Consider the following 16,331-nt stretch of genomic DNA (forward strand, 5'->3'; position numbering starts at 1 on the left):
CGGCCCCATCCCTCCGCCCCCGGGGCGGTGCGCGCCCAGCTGCCCCCGCCCGGCCCCGCCGCTCCACCGGCAGGTCCCGGGGTGGTCGGCACCGGGGCGGAGGGGAGCGGAGGAGCCGACACCGGAGACCGACGGCAGCGGCAAGCGCGGGTGCTCGCAGCTCTCGGGCGCTCTCACCGGTGCTGGAGGAGCCTCGCGGCAGCGCCGAGCACCCGGTCCGGGGGCACGGGGCCGCCCCCCCGATCCCCTCCCCGTGCCAGCGGGAGGAGCGGGGCGGTGGGAAGCGGCTCCTCGCCCGCGGTCCCTCCCCCCGCGCCGGTCCCTCCCCCCCGAGCCGCCACCGCCGCCGTCGTCGCGGCTCCGGCAAAAGTTTTCGCCGGAGCGGCCGAGCGCACCGGTCCCGGTCCCGGTCCCGGTCCCGGTCCCGGCCCCGGCCCCCGCCAGCACCGAGATGCGCACGGGATCCGCCGCCAGCGCAGCCCCGACAGGTACGGGGTGGGGGGGGAACGGAGGGAGGGAGGCGAGCGCCCATCCCCGCGGTCTCGGGGCTCCCGGACGGCACCGGCGGACACCGCGCGCCCCGATGCGTGGCTCTGGACCCGGCCCGGGGCCGCTCGGCTCCGGGGCCGCTGCTCGAACCCCGGCGCTCCGCAGCCGCAGCTCCCCGAGCCGCCCGGTGCCGGCGGCCGGCCCCGGCGGGGCTGAGCCCCTGGGCGAGAGGTGTCCGGTCCCGGGGGCGTCCCGTGGGCCGGGCCCGCTCCGGAGCCTCCAGCCGCCTGGGCAGGGCTCAGCCGCCGGGCACCCGGCGCTGGCGCGGCCTCCGTGCTCCCCGGGAAAGCGGCACCAGCCGGGCTCGGGCGCAGCGGGAGCATCTCCCCGAGCAGCCCTGGGCAGCGCGGTGCCCGCGGAGGGCATGGCAGAGCGCGGCTTTCTTGGCAGCACCAAAGCCGGGGACGCTTCGCCCCCCTCGCAGCACTCCCCAGGCTCCCCGGGTGCCGCAGGGGCCCGCTGCGAGTGCCCTTTGTGACTCTGTCCCGAGCTCTGCTGTGTCAACACGGCGTTGGTAAATGGCTTTGTTTAACCAGGACATGTCGGGTATGTGACCTTGCCGGCCTTGTGGTTGCATGCGCATCTCCAAAGCAGCAGCAGGGCTCACCTCTGCCCGGCGCTGAGCTTCCCAGCCCACCTGCTCCCTGGGGTGACAGGGGAGAGCAGGGCATGCCGGTGCCGGGCTGGCTCAGGCACAGAGGGCAGAGGACGGGCGGCTGCGGCTGCCCAGCCAGCACTGGCCAAGCCCTGTGTCCTCCCAGTGCCTCGCTGCACACCCTGTAATGTGTCTGCCTTACCCCACACAGCACTCAGCTGCACGCATTGTGGGTGTCCTGACCCATGACGAGTTCAGCTGTTGCCCCTGTGATTTCCTCGGCTTTATCTGTGCATCCGCGGGAGAATTCAGGGCCTGCAGTACCCCTCCTCGTCATGTTAGTGCCGCCCCAGCTGCGAGCTCCTGTCCTTCCCACCAATCCTCACTCCTTTCCACACACTGTGATGCAGATTTTTTTGTTCTGTTGCCTGGAGAGGGGAAGAGAAAAAAGGCTGAGCGGAGAAGAGGCAAAATATGGATTAAAAATAGTTAATGAAAAAATGTGACCGCAAGCCCTGAGCAGCAGTGCAGCGTTGAGACCAGCTGCGGAGCACAGCTCTGCTCTGTGCACCTCTCTGTGCCAGGCACAGGCAGAGGCAGGGGCTGGGAAGCCAGCAGCAGGAGTGGTGGGACTGCTCATGTCCCCCTGTGCTCCTCCAGCGTATCCTGCCCGGCCTTGTGTCCCCCACGGGCAGGGCCCCAGTGCCTTCCAGGGGCCCACATGCTGGGGTCTGTCTGTCCTGGTCCGGGGAGCTTGGCCAGGAGCGCTGCCTGCAGCCCTGCACCACCACCATGGTGCTGCCTCGGGATGGGGGGGACCCTCCTGGGACGGGGCTGCTGCAGGCGCCGTGTCACTTCCCACTGAGACACCCAGACCCCAGCACAGGGACGGCCACGGCGCTCATCCAAGACATGAGCTGGGCTGGGGAGGCAGGTGCTGAGCTCCCAGTGCAGGCACACGCACACACGCCTGCCTGCACTGACCTTTTCCTAGGCTTTTCCCAGCCCTGTGCTTCCCCTGCGACACGTTAACCACACGTGTCACCCGCTGCGTCTCTCGCGCTGTCCTCCTGTGCTGCATGGGTTTTTCACATCCCCGCTCACGCGGTGTGATGAACGAGACAAACCCGTTTCCCGAAGCTAAAGCCCCTCTCCCAGAGCCCCGGGCAGCGGGTTTCTCTGACCCCTTCTTGTCTGCACCTGCAGACCACTCCTCTCTTGTGCTGGGAGATGCCCTTCCCCTTCTCCTTCAGTGCCAGGGCAGTGCTGGAGGTGATGGAAACAGCGTTCGTCCTAAAGGCACAGGGGCTAAAAACATTTGCTTGCATCCTGTGTTTCTGTTGACGAAAATGCTGTCAGGGCTGGTTTAGGTTTTCTTGGTCCAAAGTGACACAGACCCCAACGCTGTTGGTGCCTCCTGACGTTGGCTCTCTCCATGCCGCCGCTCCGTGTTTCAGAGCCACGCAGCTCTGTGTGAACGAGCCGTGGTCCTGCAGCGTGCGAGGTGCTCCGGGCAGCTCAGCAGTTCCTCCACCACGGAACTTCTGTGTGCTGGTTCAGAGGGGAGGTGGCGGCTGGAGCAGTTGTGGGTCGCAGGTAGGGAGCAGGAGGCATCCCAGAGCTCAGGGCAGGGGCACAGACAGGGGCAGCACAGGGTGCGGGACAGCCTCCCCCCCTGCACCTCCCCACAGCAGCCATCCCTGGCCACCACTCGTCCTGCTCGCTGCAGCCCTGGGAAAAAAGAGGAGCAGTCGGCAGGGCCAGGCTCACGCTGGCGTTGCATCAGCCCTGGCCTTCCACCGTCCCCTCCCCTGCCAAGTGCCGAAGCCCCTGCTGTGCCGGCTTGTAGCTTGGAGCTCAAAGCCAAGCCAGCCGTGGAAAGCGCTGCATTAGCGCACTGGGGGCTAATCCCTGCGCCTGGAGGGCAGCAGCCCCCACCGCCGCCGCCTGAGCTCTCGAAAAGCCGCGCTCCCACCCCAGCCCCTGGGATTGGGGGGGCGAGAGCCGTGTGGAGGGACCGGGCTTCAGCCGGCTGCGCCAACCTCCCCGGCGCTTGTGTGGGGCTGCGGCTGTGCCAGAGCGCTGCCAGGTCACGTTGCAGATGCCCATGAGTGTCCCCATGGAGGCTTCACCAAGCCATTGATCCATGTAGCAACGAGCCGCAGCGATCCCAGATGTGGGGCTCGTTGCCTTGTCCATGTGATGGCAGCCCCAGGGGGGTGAGGGGGTGGGCAGGGTGGCGTCAGGCCAGCGGCAGGGCCTGCACACCCTCAGGCTGGGGCACAAAATCCCCAGGTGTGCAGCCTCCTCCGGAGCCGGATCCCTCTTCCCTCCTCTCCAGTCGCAGGCACAAAACCTCCCCACTGCTGTGCTCAGTGTCTGCAGCCCGGCCTCCGCGGGGGTCAGCAGCCGCAGGGCCGTGACACAGGGACACGCTGCATTGCCCAACGCCAACATGGGGCAAAAGTCCCCTGCACAGCCTGTTCCGGAGGCTGCAGCCCCCAGCAGATGCTCCCACCTGAACAGCAGCTGCTGGGTGCCCACGGCTCGGCACAACGGGCACCCACAGGGCCTGGCAGGTGGGGTGTCAGGTGGTGGGGCCGAGGAACACATTGTCAGGGGCCGGTCAGTAAAGGCAGCTGGTGGCGAGGAGATGGGTCTGTTCTGTGGTGCTGCCTCCATCAGCGAAGGACAGGGTGCGGGGGCCTCACGGCCCCGGTGGCTGCAGCGCATCCAGCAGGAACAACTGAGCCGAGCACCGTGGGCACCAGAGCCGGGTCCCAGGAGGTGCCAGAGCCACACCGGGCCCTGCTGTGCCGGCCCCGTGGGGCTGTCGCCCCTCCTGAATCGCTCCCTAACCCTGCAGAGCCAGGACAACCAGCCCTTGGTTCCTCTGGCACGCCTGTACGCCTGCTAGAAACCTCAGTGTGGGGCGACCGAGCGGTGGGGTCCCCCCGCCCCGCAGCCCAGAGGGGAGCGGGGTCAGTGCGGCTCCACGGGCAGCTGGGGCAAAGGACTTGGGCAGGGCCCACTGCAGGGCCAGGGTGCGGCGGGGGCCCCGTGCCGGAGGAGCGTGACCGGCCCCGTGCGCCAGAACCCCTCACCCAGTGCAGTCTGCCCAGCTTGGCCGCAGCAGGGCCCCGGGGCCTGGGGACCGGCTGCCAGCCAGGGAGGGGAGTCTAGGGCAGAGGCCTCCCCACCACCAAATCCCACTGCAGGCCGCTAAAAATAGAGACACCTCTGCCCCAGAGCTGCCTGCCCAGCCCGGAGAGGGGCCGCACTGGCTGCACGTTGCTGCTGGCCCGCGGTGCCCCGGTGCAGCGCTGCTCCCGGTGCGGGGATGCTCGGGGCAGGGCCGGGCACCTGCAGGTCCCCGCGGGGCCACGCCGTGGGTGGCAGCACAGGGGGGCAGGCGGGGATGCTGTGGGATGGGGATGCTGGGGCAGGCAGGTGGCTGGCGGGCACCCACCGGGGCAGGTCCCCGCTGCCAGAGCCCAGCCACGAGGTCCGTCTGTCCCCGGCGGCCGCGCCGTCCGTCCTGGGCTGCCTAAATAAGGCAGCGAGCCGGCAGGTCCGGCTCCCCGCGCCGCATCTGGAGCGCCATGGGCTGATTAATGAGCTTCTCAGGCAGCCATTGCGACATGGCAAGTGGGTCTGCACGGAGGAAACATGACTTTCCCAGGGATAAAAATAGGCACGAGCAGCGCGGCGAGCCCTGGGAGCGGCGGCGGGCCGGGGAGCACAGGAGCACAGCGCTCCTGCCGCTGCTGGGGGAGGCCGGGGCTCGGCGGTGCCGCAGCATCTGCAGTGCCCGCGGCACTGCCCCCGCCTCAGCTGCCCTCGTGCCCCGTGGCCACGCCGTGGGGCTGCCCACAGAACGGCCCCTTGTCAGAGGGGCTGAAATCCCGCTCAGGAGCCCCGTAACCGGCTTAGGGTGGATGGAGAGAATTACGGCTCCTCGTGTGCTGAGCTTTGTGGGTGAGCTCCCAGGCACCGTGTCAGATGAGGCACCGCGTTGCTCACCCAGGCTGGGAGCAACAAAGCCAGCAGCGGAGCTGGTCTGGGGCCACGGCAGCCCCGTGAGCCGGGGATCCCTGCGGGTTAATGGTTAACCACCCCAGGGCTGGCAGCCTCCCTGTCGGATCGGGCTCCGCCACCTCCATGGCCACCTCAAAACCCCACGGGTGCTGAGGCCGGGGGACCATGGGGCGAGGGACGGGGTGCCCCAGCCATGGGCTGAGCTGGCTCTGGGCACCGTGGCCATCCCGGGGCTGTCCCAAGGGCCCGGGCACCTCCACAGGCAGCCAAACACCTGGGTGTAGATCCAGAATCAGCGATGCTGAGAGCCACAGCACCATGGGGTAGAGGGGAAGAGGACAGCTCAGGTGAGGGACGTTTGTGGCTGCCTCTTGAGATCCTGGGCTCTCAGGGGTCAGCACCATCGCACAGCTGAGCACCGACACCAATATGGGGGGGCCTGGCCCATGTCTGTGAGTGGTGTGTGGCAGGGAGGCTGTGCCCCCGGCTGTGGCCATGGGGAGGATGAACACATGCACTCCATGCCAGGGGTGTAGGAGGGAGGGGATGTCACGTCCTGCGCGTGGCTGTGCTCCTCTTGCTCAAGGCTGGTGAAAACGCCAGCCCGAGGCACGCTGGCTGCTTGGTGTGCTCTAGGAAGGCAGAGAGGCGACTTGGCCACTGTCACAAAGACATCCTGGGCAGGAAATGGCAGGTGCTCAAGGGCTGCAGTCTGATGGGAAAGTGCACAAACAAGAAGGTGAAAGTCAGAGGCAGGTGGGCTGACAGAGGATGGGGCCACGAGTGTGGCGGTGTGAGCGGGGGCTGCTCCCTGCAGCGCATCCCCGGGTTGTGCCCTGGGGCAGGTCCCACCACGCGTCCCCATGACCCGTCCTCTTGTTCAGGGTCACCCAGGCACCAGGGCCCTCACCCCCAGGGCAGAGGAGCTCCCGAGGACCAGTAGGAAGCCAGGTCCCCCGCTCCTTATGCAGCTTGTGGCCCAGCAAAGGGATGTCCCAGCCACGACTCCTCGCCCTCCTGCTGCTGCTGCTCTGCTGCCAGGTAAGGACGGAACCCCCCAAGGAGCCCCTCACCACGCCATGCTGCGGCAGCCACTGCCCAGCCCTGCCATCCACATGGCACGGCACGGCACGGCACGGCATGGCACAGCTCTTCAGCCTGTGCCTGCCCACAGCCATCCTTGAACCCCGGGGCCAGCGGCCGCCTGCCCCTGCCCAGCCCCGGTGACCTCTGTGCTGTCCCCAGGGCCCCTCCGCCCAGATCACGGATTCCCTCTTTGAGAACTGGAAGGCCTACAAGGAGGAATGTCACCGCAACATGAGCCGGATGCCTGCACCCACGGGTGAGAGCGGGTGCCCCACGTGCTGCCCCGGCCGGGATGGGGACCCCAAGAGGGCGGGCACAGGGGGACAGCGGGGACCCTCTGTGGGTCGGCCCCGAAAGCCCCACCACGTCCCACCTCTCCGCAGAGCTGGTCTGTAACCGAACCTTTGACAAGTTCTCCTGCTGGCCCGACGCGCTGCCCAACACCACCATCAACGTCTCCTGCCCCTGGTTCCTGCCCTGGTACCAGAAAGGTGAGGGCAGGGCGTGGGGCAGGGCCAGGCGCATGGGCAGGGTGCGCAGCTCTGTGCGTGGTGCTCGTGTGCCGTGCACGCGGCTCCGGCCACCTCCCCTGGGCCAGTGCACGGAGCCCGGCCATGGCTGGGGGCCCGCAGCAGCCCCGTGTCCCTCCTCTCCGCACAGTGAGGCACAGGTACGTCTTCAAGACTTGCGGGCCGGACGGGGAGTGGGTGACAGGCCCCAAGGGGCAGTCCCTGCGGGATGCCACCCAGTGCCAGGTCGACGCCGAGGACCTGGAGGCGCAGGTGGGCAGGGCTGGCAGGGGGCTCCGAGCAGCCCCCCCGCCCCGTGCTCTGCAGCCCCGCACCCCGCCCTCACCCGCTCCTTCTCTCCCAGGAAAAGTTCGCCAAGACCTACGGCAGCTTCAAGGTGATGTACACGGTGGGCTACTCGGTGTCGCTGTGTGCGCTGCTGCTCGCCCTGGCCGTGCTGCTGGGCTTCAGGTAGGGGCGTGGGCAGGGGCGGGCAGGGGCCGCGCAGGGCAGAGCACTGACGGCGAGCCGCTGCCTCCCCAGCAAGCTGCACTGCATGAGGAACTACATCCACATGAACCTCTTCGCCTCCTTCATCCTGAAGGGCGTCTCCGTGCTGGTCATCGACGCCCTGCTGAAGACGCACTACAGCGACAAGATCGATGACTACAAAGTGCGCATCTGGCTGAGCGACGAGGTGAGCGGGGGCCCGGGGGGGGGCACGGGGGCGTGGGTGGTCGGCAGCCCCTGACCCCTGCCCGCAGGCTGCCGCAGGCTGCCGGGCGGCCACGGTCTTCATGCAGTACGGCACCGTGGCCAACTACTGCTGGCTGCTGGTGGAGGGCATCTACCTGCACAACCTCCTGGTGGTGGCCGTCTTCTCCGAGCGGAGCTACTTCACCCTCTACCTGTGCATCGGCTGGGGTGAGTGCGGGCAGGCGCAGGCTGCGGCGGGCTGGTGCCCCGTCCTCACCCTCGACCCCGTGCCGTGCCTCACCTGCCCCTCCCTGCCTCCCCCCCAGGGGCACCCATGCTATTTCTCATCCCTTGGGTCGTTGTGAAGTTCCTCTACGAAAACATCCAGTGAGTACAGCCCATGCATGGCGCCACGAGGGGCGTGTGGGGGTGTGGGTCATGGGCAGGGGTGTGTGGGACATGCCACGGGGGGACAGCCCCGGGGAGGCTCTGCGCTGCCATCCACGTGCGGGGAGCACGGAGCAGGGCTGCAGCGCTGGCTCGGCTGCGCCTGCCGACACCGCGCTGGGCTCCAGCAGCCGCCCTGGCCAGGGGCTGCCCAGCAGTCCCCGTCCCCCTCCTCCACAGGTGCTGGAGCACCAACAACAACATGGGCTTCTGGTGGATCCTCCGCTTCCCCGTGTTCCTGGCCATCCTGGTGAGTCCCCAGCCCGCAGCTCTACCTCTGCTCAGCCCTTCGCCTCCACGGCTGCCCTGGGCAGGGGACAATGCTGGCCGCCCTGTCCCCACTGCCACCCTGCTGGCCCCTCATGGGCTCACTCTGCTCTGCTGCAGATCAACTTCTTCATCTTCATCCGCATCATCCAGATCCTCATCTCCAAGCTCCGTGCGCACCAGATGCGCTACACCGACTACAAGTTCAGGTGGGTGCTGGCTGCAGCCCCAACCCTGCACTGTCTGCACAGTGCACATGCTGGTTTGGTGCGTGTGTGTGTGTGTGTGTGTGTGTGTGTGTGTGCGTGTGTGCACAGCCCCTGGCCCCGGCGCTGACGCTGGCCCCTCCAAGCAGGCTGGCCAAGTCCACGCTGACGCTGATCCCCCTGTTGGGCATCCATGAGGTTGTCTTCGCCTTTGTCACGGATGAGCACGCCCAGGGCACCCTGCGCTACGTCAAGCTCTTCTTCGACCTCTTCCTGAGCTCCTTCCAGGTGAGCCCAGCTCAGCTGGGACCGGCCACGGGGACCCTCCCTGCTGGGAGGGACCGGACCAGGGCCGGGGCTGGGGATCACCTGTGCTCCTCTCACACCTCTCCTGCCTCCGCCCAGGGGATGCTGGTGGCCATTCTCTACTGCTTCGTCAACAAGGAGGTGAGCAGCTGGGCGGGGAGCAGGCAGCTGGGGGCCTGGGGGGCCGCGGGCACAGGGCCAGGCTGATGGTGGCCGCCCCCAGGTGCAGTCGGAGCTGCTGAAGAGGTGGCAGCGCTGGAAGCTGGGGAAGGACCTGGCGGAGGAGTACAAGCACACCTACAGCCATGCGCCCAGTGCCCGCAACGGCACCGGCAGCGCCTGCGAGAAGCACCAGCTGGTGAGCGGCTGTGCCAACGGGCTGGGGCGCAGCCCAGCCGCCTCGCGGCCCCCCACCCACTACCTCGAGAGGAGCGGCCACGGCACCGCCGAGCACCTCGCCCTGGGGGACCGGCACCACTGCTATGAGTTCCCCGAGACCACAGCCGAGAGCCACTTCTGAGCCTGTGCATGGACCGGGAGGGCTGCACTGGTCCTTCTGCGGCAGACTGAGCCCGCTGCGGCGGCCACTGCCTGCCCCCCCGTCCGGCCGCCCCCCCCGGTGCTGCACGGGGCCCTGCCTGCCCGGCGAGGACGCTGCGACAGGCTGGGGTCGTGTGGGACAGTGGAAGCGCCTGGGGCAGGCGAGCGGGGCCTGGACCTCTGTGGGAGGGGGCCAGGGGCTGAGGGGAGACCTGTGGGGCTGGGGGATCTGGGGGGGGGGGGGGGGGGGGGGGTTCATCCTGTGGTGCTGCTCTTGTGCGCCTGCGAGACCCTTTGCGCAATGGTGTAATTTATCTGTCGTAATTGTGTAAATAGGTGTGGGCCCGTGCCGGGCTGCAGGGCCAGCTCTGAGTGAGCCTCTCTGTGGGGAATGGGCTGGGGGGACTAGGGACACTGCGGCCCCAGAGCGTGCCCCTGAGCACCCCCTGAGAGCGGGACAGGGCCCATCGCAGCAGGGAGCTGGGCTGCACCAGGAGCCGCCACGCCGCCTGCCCTCCAGCCCCACGCAGGTGAGCGAGGCAGAGCTGAGGGGGCCGTGGGCTGCAGCCCCCCCTCACCAGCACATGTTCTCCTCTGGCTGCTAATCAGCTCTGTCCTCACACCGCCAGGAGCCCTTAATTAAATCATTTGGATCTGCCCCTTGGGCACCCGCGCTCTCCTGGGAGACGGCACAAGCCAGCGGTGGCCGCTGCCGGCGCTGAGCACCACGAGCACTGTGGGGCACGGGGCCGTGGGGCACGGGGCCGCGGGGTCCCACACCCAGGGTCCGGGAGTGGCGCCCGCACGGCCCCGCGGGTCGGGCCAGAGGCAGCCAGCGCGTGGAGGAGCGCGGGGGGCCGGCACCCTAAGAGGCTTGTGCCTCGCACATGAGCGCTAAGCCCGGATGCCGCGGCTTTAGGAACCACAACCGCTTTGTGCGGGGATTAGCCGCAGTCACGGCCCCACGCCGGGGGTGCACCCTGCTGACGGGGGGCACTGGGACGGGCAGCTGGCTTCAGACACCTCCATGGCCCCGCGAGCCCCGGGCATGCTGCAGGACCCACACCCACCCAGCACGTGGGGCGTGCCGAGGAGGCGACGCTCGGTGCTGTGCCCCAGCAGCCAGCCTCAGCCCCACGCAGCCCACAGACCCCCCCCAGCTGAGCATCCCCCCACGCAGCCCTGGCCCCAGCCCTGCCTGAGCCTGCCGGGAGCGAGCCCGGGGCACAGTGAGGGCAGGGGCCTGGCGCACAGTGGTGAGGGCCTGCCCACGGCATGGGCCCTGGCTGCGTGGTGCTTGGCTCCTGGCAGCAGCGGCGTGCCGGGCACGCAGTAATTTTCCTCTGTTTACTTCACAAGTTGCCGCCTGCCCCAGCTGGGCGTGCTCTGCTTGCCCACCATGGGGCCACTCCAGCGCCAAGTGGGGGCCGTGGGGCCCGAGCTGTGATGGACGGGGTGGCCGGGGCTGCGCGACCACAGCGCTAGGGCAGCAGTGCCCATGGGGGAGTGGTGCCATGGGGCCGCGTGGGGATGGGGACGAGGCTGGGGATGGGGGTGAGGATGGGGATGGGGATGAACCCTACCCAGAGCTGTGGTCCCACGCCAGCCAGGGCAGCCCCTAAGCAGACACAAGCTGCTCGCCCCCTTGGCTGTGGCCGCCACCGCGGCCTCCTGACGCGGTAACAAGCCTAATTGAAGCAAATTGCTGGAGCACGAGGCGGTTTCTGGGAAGGTAAATATGGTCATCACGCGGCGCCGGGCTCAGTGCCTGTTGCTCCAGCATTGCCATGGCAACTCCCCCCTGTCCCCCCCGCCATCCCCTCGCGGCACCACGACGCCCCGATGGGGCCAGGCTGGCCCCACGGCACTGGGGACTCGGGGACCCCGGCACCCCCCGCCGGCAGGATTCCGCTGGCACCGTGCGGTGGCTGCACCGTGGCTGCGGCTCCCCCAGCACCCCCAGCCCATGGGGGCCCTGTGGCAACGCGGGCACCCAGCAGCACCCCCTGTCCCCAGAGCCGGGGGGCCAGCAGTGCTGCCTGTGTGCACACAGGGTCCTGACACTCACACCCCACACACGCACCCCCCACAGCGCTCACACACACACACAGAGGCACAGATACACACACAGAGTACAGACACAGACACACACACACACCTGAACACATCCTTGCTGCACACACACTCACAGCCACGCTCACCCACACACCCACACGCACCCACTCGCCCACCACTCCACCGGGTCTGGTACTCGCAGCCCCCACCCGGTACCCGCAGCCCCCAGCCCGACGGGGCTGACATGCTGACATTTGTGGGCAGAGCAGCGCGGCGATGCGGCCGCTGGCGCCCGCGGGTTCCCATGGCAGCACTGGACGGGGACGTTCTGTGCCGGCCCCGCGCCGCTCGCCCACCCACGGGCGCCCCGGCAGCCGCCACCGCGGCACCAGTGCTGGGCGAGCCCTGAGACACGGCCCCGGCACCCCGGGGAGCGCCGGCTGTCTGAGCGGGGCTGAGCGCCGCTGCTACGGAGAGGAGCGAGCAGCAGAGACAGAAGACGGGGGAGAAACGGCAACCCGGGAGCGGTACCCGCGGGGCGCCCTCCCCCCCGGGTCACGGCGGGCAGCCCCCCGGTGCCCGCGAGGCCGCGGCGCTTGGCCGCCGCCCGCCCGCAGCAATACTCCTGCTTCATCAAGGTAATTGGAGACCACAAATTGGTCTTCTAAGTAGATTCTGCCCGTTACCATTCTCTCTTTCCACTACTTAATTCAATGATACAACACATACCTCTCCTCCTCCCACAACTTAATCTAATGATAAAAACCGCATCCGAGTCACGGCGAAAATAAACCGTGGCCAGGTCCGGTTTTTATAGGTAAACAGCCTGATCTCGCTGCCTCCGGCCTCCCCCCTTCGCAGGGGCTCCCCCCGAGCCTGAACTTCACACTTCCTTTCTGCTGCTTCACCGCGGTCACCCCGTGGTTTGTTATTAGTCTTTATAAAAATCGCCTGTTTATAAAATCATTTTTGTATGACATTTCATTAGAGCCTGCCTGAGTGACCGCCTCGCCTCCAGCTCCACAGCGCCCGAGCCAAGAGAAAAACAAGGCAGAGGCCATTGGGCTGGGCTGACAGAGCCCCACGCGGCAGCGGGCAGCAGCTCCCCGTGGCCGTGGGGATGATGGCAGCACGCTGCTGCCCGCGGTCTCTGCTCGCTGCTGCCCGGGGTCTCCGCACACCTCTGGCAGCGGGGGCCCACGTGCAGGCATGGGGCAGACCCACCCGCCGGCACGCACGCTCCCCGCAGACCCCTGTGCCTTGCCTCGGGCTCTCTCAGCTCCATGACGGTGGAACGGGGGCACAGCCACAGCCACAGCCCAGCCTCGTGCTGCAGGCAGGGGTCAGCCGAGCAGCGAAGCCCAGAGCCAGCGCAGGCGCTCCGCTCCCTGCCTCCCTCCCTCTGCCCAGCGCACACCAGTCAGCCCGCAGCACCCAGCAGACCACCAGCAGAGCCCCTCGCCTCCCCTGCAGGCACTTGAGGCAGGACAATGCAGGACAATGCGCACAGTGCGGGGGACAAGGCAGCTCTGTGCATATTTGGGGCCCCCAGAGCCAGGGCAACCCCGCTCGGCTGCCGTGCTCCTGGGACACGGGGCTGCAGCCTCCGGCACATCACAGGAGCCCCTGAGAAGCGCTGGAAGTGCTGCTGCTCGCAAACAGCCCTGAGAAGCTCCAGGGAAAGGCCCACCCGGCAGGAAAGGCCAAGGGAGACGGGCCGTGGTGGCAGTGACCCTAAATCCTTTGCTGCCGCTCCCAGCAGAGGGCACCTCCTGCAGGGCCTGGGGTGGAGCAGGGCCCGGGCACCACGCGGCCAACACAGCTGGCACGCGCCCTCCTCGGCGATGTTTTGGAGATGGGTGGTAAACAGGGTCACTACGCAGCACGGAGGTGCACTTGAGGAGAAATTCTAGCAATGCTAAGTATAGTTTAAATGCCATTAAAGCAGGGGAGGGAAAAGGATACGAGTGTATTAATAGTCTCAACATTTAAATCTTTGGTCTAGCAGCAGCTTCTAGGATGCTGGCTCACAGGAGGGCTGCCAGAGCCCAAGGGCATTGTGCTACCAGCTCGCAGTGAAATTAAGAGCCCCAAGCAAGTGCGGGAGCAAGACCCCTTCTGGAAAATAAATAAATAAAAGAGGTGGTTTCTGTTCTCCACCTTACTTGTCCTCAGGACTTGTCTGAAGGGGCATGGAAAACGCTGACGCTTACTGTCAGCACTCAAGTCTAAAATGGGAAGCGCAGGGTTTGAGTGACAAAACAGGAAAAGTTCTGAACTCTAAAAAAGGGAAGAACAAGGGCACTACACCAGACAGGCTGCAGGCACAGGCGGGCAGAGCAGCGAGGGCTCGGCAGGGCACGGCCCCGTGCGCCAGGTCCAGCACCCACAGCAGCGATGTGGCCGAGGCCTCTCCCCAGCACCAGGCGCCAGCACTGCCAGGGGCACCCAGGGGCCGTGCCGGGTGCCACCGCCCCGACAGAAGCCCCCGGAGGGCAGCAGGCAGCAGCGTGTCTGGCAGCCACGGCCCCCGAGCTGACGGATGCTGCGGTGTGCAACGAGAGGAGCAGGCAGAGCCACGCAGAGGCAGACTCAAAAGGACACAAGCTTTTATTTACAACACTCCTCAAGTGACAGACAACAGAAAAAAAAGAAAAAAAAAAAAAAAAGAAAAAAAAAGGGAACAGTATAGCTCAATGACAACAAAGGAAAGTTAACAGCAACCACAACTCCCCTGCACCCTGCATCCGCCACGAAGCCCACTCGTGCTGGGCAGAGCCCCAGCAGCCCCCTCCCCACCAGCTCTCTGAGCTCAGGCAGGCAGCAGGCGGCTCCCACAGCTCCCCGCGTGTCCCAGGGACAGCGAGCAGCCCCGCGGCCACGCAGCTCTCTGCCCGCACGGCTGAGGGTGCAGTCACTCTCCCTTGCGCAGAGGTGGTTAGGCAGAAGGAACCTGAGCCTTGCCAGGGAAGCCAATGCCCGCAGCGAGTCAGACCTGCTCGCCACAGCTGCCACACAGCAGCGCTTCTGCCAGCTGTGGAGGCCAGGTCTCTTCAAAGGGTGCGTGTCTGGAAAGCCGTGTTAGTGCTAGAACAGTGAGGCATCGCTCAGGCAAGGATGGAAATAAGCTTCTTTCCGCAAAGTCAGCGCCAGCCCCCCCAGCCCCCTCCCGCCACCTTCTGCGTTGCTGCCAGCGCACTGAGGCTGGGGGGAGCTGAGAGCAGCCCAGCGCTCCCCCTCCGAGCACCTCCAGGATGCTTGGGGCTGGGGCCAGTGCTGGTGCCCTCCTCTCCCTCCACCTGCAGGGAGAGAGGAGTAGCTTCATCCTCAGCACCGCGGGGACCTGGCCCAATCTAAGCACAAGGAAAATCCGGCATCGGATATGGACCCAAGAGCTTTGGCAGCACTGATGAGTCCCAGGCATTAGCAGCCCGGGTACAAATTAAGCCCTCCCACCAGGGAGCCAGGAACAGGCAAAGTGTGCCAAAGCAGCAGCAGCCAGCTGCCAGAAGGTGCTGAACTACCTGGTGTTGAACTGGGGCCACCTGTCTCGAGGCACAAGGTCAGCACCAAGTCTCCTTCATTCTCCCCTTGGCCTGCTCCAGCAGCTGTGAGCCTTTGGTACGCAGAAGGGAGCAGAGAACTGGTGCTGCCGCTACTGACAACACAGCTACTCGGCTCTGCCCTGCCGTACGCCAGACCCCAGCGAGCCTGAGTACGCAGCGCGCCAGGGACAGAGATGGAAGGAGAATAAGTGACCTGTGAGCCCAGCGTGAGGTGGAGGAGGACAGCTGGAGGCCAGAGAAAGCTGCAGGTTAGGGGCTGGTATCGTTTACAAGGGGCTCCGGATGCCTTCGGCAAGCCCCTAAGCATCTTGGAATTCAGGTAGCATCGAAGCCAGCCCCGAGGCCGACCGGCTCTCCACAGGCAGAGTACAGTAACCAGAGGAGGAAATCAACACAAAAATCTCAAATTAAATCTGCTTGAGGACCTTGGGAGACAGCCAATCCGCGCCGAGGGCCCGCCTTAGGACTTCTTCGCGTCCTGTGCGTTCCTCCGCTTCAGATCGCTCAGGTCGACGGGCTTGAACGCTGCCGGGGAGAGAGGGGAGGGAGACACTCGGGCGGCAGAGGCCGCGCCGCCGCCCCCCCCCCCCGGCCCGGCCGGGCCCCGCCGCCGCCTCCGGCCGCAGCCAGCGGGGGGCGCCGCGGCGCTCACCTTTCAGGCTGGGGTTCGGCATCTTCTCCACGTACTCCTCGACCAGGCCGCGCTCGGCGCCCATCTGGCTGCGCAGGTCGCGCTCCACGCACTGCCAGGCTGCGGGGACACGAGAGGGGCGGCTCGCCAGGGGCGACGGCCGCCGGGAGGGCCCCGCGCCGCCGCCCCGCCGCTCACCCTCGTAGATGAAGCGCACGTTCTCCTCGTGGGCCGGCGTGAACAGCTCGCCGCCGGCGCCGGGGGAGCGCGGCCCGCCGCTCCGCTTGCCGTTGTACACCACGCGGGACACGGGGGAGCTGCAAGCCAAGCGCGGGGCTCAGCCGGGCCGGGCCGGGCCGCGGCGGGGCCCGGGGCCCGGGGCCGGCCCGGGGCGGAGCTCACCTGGCCATGGCGTCGTCCGTGCGGCGGCGCGGCTCGGCTCGGCGCGGCTGCGGGGAGAAAGGAGAGGGCAGCCAGGCCAGGCCGGGGCTAGGCCGCGGGCCGCCCGCCGCCCGTCGCCATGGCAACGCGCGCCCCTCACCTGGGCCCGGCTCCCGCCTCCGCTCGCCCTCGGGCCGCCACGGAAGCGCCGCAGCGCGCAGGCGCGGCCCCGCCCCGCCGCCGGCCGGGCCCCGCCCACAACACCGCGTCGCGTCGCCCCGCCCCCGGTCCGGCGCGCGCTCGGCCCGGCCCCGCCCCTGCGCTGGCCCCGCCCTTGGACTTAGCCCCGCCCCTCCCGTGCCACTAGCCCCGCCCCGGCCCTTAGCCCCGCCCCATCCCGGCCCTTAGCCCCGCCCCTCCACCGCAATGGGCGCCGTCCCTGCCCTGAGCCCCTCCCCT

The 16,331-nt window shown here is 67.6% G+C and overlaps 2 protein-coding genes across 2 annotated transcripts; one reads left to right on the forward strand and one right to left on the reverse strand.

Moving 5' to 3' along the window:
• Positions 1 to 6,166: 6,166 nt before the first annotated feature.
• Positions 6,167 to 9,219, forward strand: GCGR (glucagon receptor). The gene is made up of 13 exons (XM_032199735.1): positions 6,167 to 6,223; positions 6,428 to 6,524; positions 6,652 to 6,759; positions 6,929 to 7,050; positions 7,142 to 7,248; positions 7,321 to 7,474; positions 7,542 to 7,701; positions 7,800 to 7,860; positions 8,101 to 8,170; positions 8,308 to 8,396; positions 8,543 to 8,681; positions 8,799 to 8,840; positions 8,923 to 9,219. Exons 1-13 carry the CDS (start codon positions 6,173 to 6,175, stop codon positions 9,217 to 9,219), a joined length of 1,497 nt encoding a protein of 498 aa, XP_032055626.1. The 5' UTR covers positions 6,167 to 6,172.
• A 5,884-nt stretch (positions 9,220 to 15,103) lies between these two features.
• Positions 15,104 to 16,059, reverse strand: MCRIP1 (MAPK regulated corepressor interacting protein 1). Its single transcript, XM_032199871.1, has 5 exons — positions 16,033 to 16,059; positions 15,894 to 15,940; positions 15,690 to 15,808; positions 15,513 to 15,611; positions 15,104 to 15,385 (listed from the first exon to the last, which is right to left on the reverse strand). Exons 2-5 carry the CDS (start codon positions 15,899 to 15,901, stop codon positions 15,321 to 15,323), a joined length of 291 nt encoding a protein of 96 aa, XP_032055762.1. The 5' UTR covers positions 15,902 to 15,940; positions 16,033 to 16,059; the 3' UTR covers positions 15,104 to 15,320.
• Between the last annotated feature and the right edge of the window lie 272 nt (positions 16,060 to 16,331).

The sequence above is a fragment of the Aythya fuligula genome, chromosome 18 (genome assembly GCF_009819795.1).
Source record: "Aythya fuligula isolate bAytFul2 chromosome 18, bAytFul2.pri, whole genome shotgun sequence".
Lineage (NCBI taxonomy): Eukaryota > Metazoa > Chordata > Aves > Anseriformes > Anatidae > Aythya > Aythya fuligula.

Bases quoted from the DNA above. Each gene is read 5' to 3' on its own strand.
- GCGR (XM_032199735.1), top strand. From the start codon at position 6,173: ATGTCCCAGCCACGACTCCTCGCCCTCCTGCTGCTGCTGCTCTGCTGC. The intron at 7,702-7,799 runs GTGAGTGCGGGC...CCTCCCCCCCAG, and splicing joins CTACCTGTGCATCGGCTGGG to GGGCACCCATGCTATTTCTC. The intron at 7,861-8,100 runs GTGAGTACAGCC...CCTCCTCCACAG, and splicing joins TTCCTCTACGAAAACATCCA to GTGCTGGAGCACCAACAACA.
- MCRIP1 (XM_032199871.1), bottom strand. The intron at 15,612-15,689 runs GTGAGCGGCGGG...GTGTCCCCGCAG, and splicing joins CGTGCGCTTCATCTACGAGG to CCTGGCAGTGCGTGGAGCGC. The intron at 15,386-15,512 runs GTGAGCGCCGCG...TCTCCCCGGCAG, and splicing joins GCCGAACCCCAGCCTGAAAG to CGTTCAAGCCCGTCGACCTG.